This window comes from Parus major, chromosome 24 (genome assembly GCF_001522545.3).
Source record: "Parus major isolate Abel chromosome 24, Parus_major1.1, whole genome shotgun sequence".
In the NCBI taxonomy this organism is placed as follows: domain Eukaryota; kingdom Metazoa; phylum Chordata; class Aves; order Passeriformes; family Paridae; genus Parus; species Parus major.
Genome location: NC_031792.1, coordinates 1473493 through 1479521, shown reverse-complemented (window position 1 = coordinate 1479521; position 6029 = coordinate 1473493). Strand labels below are relative to the sequence as shown.

Genomic DNA, 6029 nt, shown 5'->3' with positions numbered 1-6029 from the left:
GAACACGGGGGGATTGGAGCATCCCGGGGCTGAACACGGGGGGATTGGAGCATCCTGGGGCTGAACACGGGGGAATTGGAGCATTCTCGAGTCTGACACCGGCACGGAGGGACCGGAGCACCCCCGGATCCGACATCGGCATCGAGGGATTGGAGCATCCCCGCATCCAACACCGTCACGGAGAGGCCGGAGCATCCCCGGGTCTCGGCGGGCGGATCCCGCGGGCTGGAGCCGCCCCGGGGCCGGGATGAGGCCGGGCTGGAGCCGCCCCCGGGGCCGGGCTGGAGCCGCCCCGCCGTGTCCCCGCCGTGTCCCCGCCGTGTCCCCGCCGTGTCCCCGCGATGTCGCCGCGCTCCGCCCGCCTGGCGCGGCTGTCGCGCTCCGTCACCTTCAGCGCCTGCCACCGCCTGCACAGGTGAGCGGCCCCGCACAGGTGAGCGGCCCCGCACGGGTGAGCGGCCCCGCACGGGTGAGCCCCGCCGGGAGGAGGCTCCGAGCCCGCAGCCGCTTCCCGGTTCTCTCCCTGGCTCTGCCCCTTCCCGCAGCTCCGTCCGTCAGTGCCCGGCTGCAGTTCCGCCTTTTCACTGAGCCGGTGGCGCTTTCGGTTTGGAAACATCGCCCTGTGCCTCTCGATCTGCCGGTTTTTCTCCCAAAATTGATATATTCCTAAAGGGTGCCTTGATCTGAAAATGCCTCCGAGGAGGGTTTAGGCTCGGTGTCCTCCCTCAGGCTAGGAGCGATAGGACAAGGGGAAACAGCACCGAGCTGTGCCGGAGGAGGTTTAGGCTGGGCATCAGGAGGAATTTCTCCATGGAAAGGGTGGTCAGGCCTTGCAAAGGGGCTGCAAACAGAGTCCCCATCCCTGGAGGTGCCCAAGGAACCCCTGCATGTGGCATTCAGTGCTCTGGGTTGGACTACATCATCTCACAGTTCCTTTCCAGCCTCAGAGGTCCTGAGATTCTGTGATCCAAAATGTGCCTTGACCCAAAACACTCAGAGCAGGCCCCTGGATTGCTTCAAAGGGAAGATTCAGAGGGAATTCCTCTTCTTGGAGAGGCTCCCTAAGCTTTGCTAATTAATAATAAACCCAAACGTGCTGCTTGCTCCAGGCCTAAGCGATTTTGGGCCCAGATGTTGAACATTTATCCAGCAGTGGTGTCAGGCAGATGCTGTGAAACAGACACAAAACCACAGCAAGAGAAGATTCACCGCTGTCAACAACATCTTGCCATGGACCAAGCACTCCTCTGTGCTTGTGCCTCCTGAGCTGGTGGCTAAAATGTGGCAGAGGGAATAGATGGAGAGCTGGGGAGCAGAGCTGAGTGAATGTGTGAGCATCTGGAGCAGATCCTGATGTGCCATGCCTGCCTCTCCCACAGCAAATCCCTGAGTGATGAGGAGAACCTGAAGCTGTTTGGGAAGTGCAACAATCCAAATGGCCACGGGCACAACTACAAAGGTGGGAAGCTGATTTCCATCCTTGCTCATGGAGGGACGGTGCTCTCAGGGTGGGGATAACCCCCAGGAGGGTCGGGCCACTCATTCTCAGCAGCCTGAGACAGCTTTTTGTGGCTGGGTTTGTGTTTTAATTAAGAATTAGGAGGAAATTTCAGCAGCAGGGGGTTGAACCGTAGCATGGGTTTGCCATCTATTCAGCTGAATAGATAATAAATATTTATCTTCAAATGCCACTTCTTGAATCAAATCTTGTTTACACTCTGCAGAATCATTGTGATTGGAATGGAGATTTTTTCCTAAGCAAAACCCATGCAAATTAAACAGCCTGTAAACATTATTTGAATGGGGGTTTTTTCCACAAGTTTTCCCATTTCTACACCCCGAGCACACAGAATTAGATCTCTCCAGTTCCTGGAGTGGCTCCCTGTGTTGTTGGCACCCTGAAAGCTCTGCTGAGGAGCTGCTTTTCCAGGGAGGACAGGCTCATCTCCACCTGCCTGGGGCACCAGGCCTTGGGGAAGGATTTTTGTGCCTCTGAGTCGTTGTTTTTGAGGAGCATCCCCTCATTTTATAAAACCAGTGCCACTCCTGAGTGCACAGTGTGGGGGAGCAGGGAATGGGCCGTGTTTCCCCAGCAGCAGCAGGTTTGGTTTTGGCTTCACGGGCATCACAGTGACCTGATCTTTTCTCTTTTGTTCCAGTTGTAGTCACTGTGCGAGGAGAGGTGAGTGCAGCCAGCTTCTTTTTCCTGTTCCTCAGTGTGACAGAATCCCCACAGTTCTGGCTCCATGCCTGGGTTTCCCAGAGTATTTTGGAAACTCTGTGCACATCAATAGAAAAGAAGGTTTGCTGTGGTCATTGTCCTGTTCACAACAAGGATTTGCAGTTTAATGCTGTTTTCATGTTTTTATCATCACGTTTGAAGACTTCCAGTGAGTTGTGACTCCCTGGTGTCAGCTTTTAGGAGAGAGTGGAACCTCTGGAATTGTTTCCAGGCTGTATCAAGCCCTTGGGAACACCACAGGAGTGGAGTTGGAACCCTCTGACAGTGGAAAGATATTTTCTTTGTGGCTCAGATGACCTGAGCACAGATATTCCTGTCTGATTTGTGTTGCCAGGCCACCGATCTCCCTTGTGCTTCCCCTGCAGATTGACCCAGTCTCGGGGATGGTGATGAACCTGACAGACCTGAAGGAATTCATGCAGGTAAAAATAGCCCAGTTTTCCTTCTAATCCCCTGGGAGAGCTGATTAGAGCTCAGCAATTTGTCTGGTACCAGCATGGGGACGTGGTGAGCTGATGATGGCAGGACATAAAAAAGAAATTAAGGAATAATTGAAGACTTAAATGCCTTAGCTCTGTTGTGTGTCTCCAACTGGGAATTTCACAGCTGGATTTGGGGGTCTTTCCCTTTCTCCCCATCCCAGGCCAGACAGGGACAGGGTTGTCACCGTCCTCTCTCTGCAGGAAGCGATCATGGAGCCGCTCGACCACAAAAACCTGGACAAGGATGTGCCCTACTTCTCCGAGGTGGTGAGGTGGGTGATGGGGGCTCCTGGGCTGTTGGAACAGTCTCCAGAGCCTGATCCCACCTGGGAACCAGCAGCCTTCACCTGTGTGCTGACCACACCTGTGGCCAGCCCCGCTGCCCCTCCTCACATCAGCCTGGCCAGAGGGACCTGTCCCCCCCAGCCCATCCTGGCTGCAGCTGCCCCAAATATTGGTGTCATTTCTGCCATTTCAGCCAGTTCTGACCCTGCTGTTCCCCCTCAGCACCACGGAGAACGTTGCCGTGTTCATCTGGGACAACCTCCAGAAACTCCTGCCCCAGGGAATCCTTTACAAGGTGGAAGTGCAGGAGACAGAGCAGAATGTCGTCGTTTACAAGGGAGAAGAAACAATTGTGAAGTGAAATCAGCCTCAGCTCAGCTGCTCAGGAGAAATGCTCCATCATCAGCCCCGTGGATTCCTCCAGCCCTGCTCAGCATTCCCTGCAGCCAGCCCTGGGTTCTCTTACATCAGGACAAGTGCAGATGTTTCACAAGGAGCCTCGTGGGCAGCAGTTTTCCCGTCTGGGTTCTCAGAATGGGTTGGTTTCTCTGCTTTTCCTCAAGACCTTCCTGTTTTGCCCAGCTGAGCCACCCAGCTGATGTGAAATTTAGAATTGTGCCGTGGTAAATAAAGCAGCTTTGGAGAGAGGAGGTGGCCTGGCAAAATCACAAAATTCTTTGATTTCTCTCTAATTAAATATTGATTTATGGTATTTAATAATGTGAGCTTTGGTGTTGCTTTGCTTCTTGATCAAGCAGAGAAGCATTTTTGAGAGTGGGAACTACTTTATCTCTTTTTTTGCTTATCAGTTTATTTCCTGTGCTGCTGGCACGTTTCTTCCTGTGGCCATCAGATGTTTCTCTGGGTGTGGGACTGGTGTAGTGGGCAATAAAAAAAGCACTTCTGATCCAAACTGGAGAGCCAAAGGGAGCAGGGTGTGGGTGAGAATGGAAAACTGAGGAAACTGAAGTGGGGATGTCACAGCCCCAGTGGCGGCAGAGCCCCGGGGAGGGAGTGCAAGAATAAACCCTTAAATCAACCCTTAAATCTGCCCCAAAAATCAGTGGAGGGGGTGAGGCTGTGAGAGGAGTTTAAATGGACACTACCTCAATTATCCTGGATATTCCTGGAGTTGGAGGCATACTGGGAAAGCTGAGGAAAGGCAGTGAGGGAATGGCTATTACACAATTCCTGTGGTTCAAGGCCATCAAGTCACGATGTCTGTCCAGAGGCAGAAGTGACAGGGCTGTGTGAGATTCCCTTTGCCACATGAGCAGTGTCCTGAGGAGTAATTAGGAATGGCCATTAAGAATAACTTAATGCATATAATTAAAAAAAAACCCTGATAAGCAGGGCAGCAATTCCTTCTCTTTATAAGGAAATTGAGTATTTGAATAATGGGAGCAAACAGCCCCTTTGGGGAGGTTTAATGAAGCTTGCCTAACTGTTCACCTTGACCACGCTCTGCTCCAGGCTGAGGTGAAGTTACACTGCCAAAAAATACCTGGGCTGGCTTTAAAACTGCTTTGGAATGTGAAGTGGGGACTGCTTTACCTGAGGACAGCTCTGTGCTGCCCCTGCCCTGGTTCAGCTTTGCTCAAACTCCCTGGGAGAGCTTCACAAAGGGAATAGAGAGCAAAGCGAGGGATATTCCAGCCTTCCCCTTTGGCAGAGCAAAACCTCTGCCCTGGGAGCTCTGCCTTTGGGGTTTTTTTCCTTCTTAAAGGCAGTGCTTTGGGGAATATTTGGCTGCAGGTTCCTTGCAGTGTCAGCCAGGCAGAGATTCAGCACCTCGGATAAAATGAACACTCTGCTGACGCATTTTCCCCCTTTTCCCTGCTTTTTTCTCTCTCCAAATGTGGAACCAGCCATTTTTGTTCAGCGTGGGCTCCATCCAGGGAGGTTTTGCAGCTGCTCTGACCCCTCCTGCTGTTCTGTGGCTGGCTGCTGTGGCTGTGTCACTGCTGAAATGATGTGGAGCCGTGCTGGTGCTGCTGATTCACGGAGCACCCGGTGTCTCCTGTGAGTCACAGACACTCAAACACATCATGTGGTGTCTTTTATCAGAGCAGGAATGCATTCAGCTGCTGGCAAAAGCCAAGCAAACAAAGGTTACATCTGTACAGCACAGCCCTCTGCTTTTATTGGCACGGAGGCAGAAGGTAGAGCCCAGACTCCTGTGGATTTCTGCAGCTCAACAGCCCTGAAAAAGGCCCAGCCTGTTTGTGTTTGTTGCTGTGTGCACCTTGGAGATTTATCTGTCAATTATTCTGATCTCTGTGTTTCAATAACTGCAGGGGAAATGGGAATAAATGGTGTGGCTGGGCAGTGGTTTGGGTGAAAGGGGTTGGAAACACCAGAGCTGGAGCTGTAATTGGGATTGCAGTGGGTGCTCATCCTGCTCAGAGGGCTCTGGAGCTTTGCAGGGAATTCTCGTCGGAATTCCAAATTCCCAGCTGAGGGAGGGAGGGTTTTATAGGGAGGGAATGAACTCCCAGAATTAAACATTAAGCTGTGAGTTACTGAGTGATGAAATGCTTTGAAGGACTGTTGAAGTGGCAGTGGGGACCAGGACAGCCCTGAAGGGTCACAGCAGATCCCAGCAGAGGCTGCAGGAACAGGACTTCAGTGCTCTAAATGTGAATGGCAGGGGAATAATGGCAGGAATTGTGCCCAGTCGTGTTCAGGGGGACTGAAGGACCCCTGGCACATGAGAAATGAAATCAGGTTTGTGGAAGGGCAGGGCTGGCTGAGCAGAGAGGATGTGCAAGCAGCAAATTGAGTTTAATGCCTGGGGAGCTGCTGGTTCTGTCAGTGAAAAGCAAAGTTTGAGGCAGCCCAGGAAATCTGTCAAACAGCAGCTTAAAAACTTAGTACTAAGTTTTATTTATATTAGATGATAGTATTAATTATATATATATACATATATTATATTTTATATTATATATAAAGTATATAATATGATTACATAGAATTCTATATATACTATACTATACTATACTATACTATAATATACTATA

At 51.3% G+C, this 6029-nt stretch overlaps 1 protein-coding gene across 1 annotated transcript; it reads left to right on the top strand.

Annotated features, from left to right (window-relative positions):
- The first annotated feature begins 287 nt into the window (after positions 1 to 287).
- PTS (6-pyruvoyltetrahydropterin synthase) lies at positions 288 to 3726 on the top strand. Its single transcript, XM_015649564.2, has 6 exons — positions 288 to 415; positions 1380 to 1459; positions 2160 to 2182; positions 2608 to 2664; positions 2926 to 2996; positions 3232 to 3726. Exons 1-6 carry the CDS (start codon positions 342 to 344, stop codon positions 3368 to 3370), a joined length of 444 nt encoding a protein of 147 aa, XP_015505050.1. The 5' UTR covers positions 288 to 341; the 3' UTR covers positions 3371 to 3726.
- Positions 3727 to 6029: the final 2303 nt, after the last annotated feature.

Excerpts from the sequence above, each read along its gene's own strand:
- PTS (XM_015649564.2), top strand. The coding sequence starts at position 342 with ATGTCGCCGCGCTCCGCCCGCCTGGCGCGGCTGTCGCGCTCCGTCACC. Across the intron at positions 1,460-2,159 it reads CCACGGGCACAACTACAAAG|TTGTAGTCACTGTGCGAGGA; the intron begins GTGGGAAGCTGA and ends CTTTTGTTCCAG. Across the intron at positions 2,997-3,231 it reads TACTTCTCCGAGGTGGTGAG|CACCACGGAGAACGTTGCCG; the intron begins GTGGGTGATGGG and ends GTTCCCCCTCAG.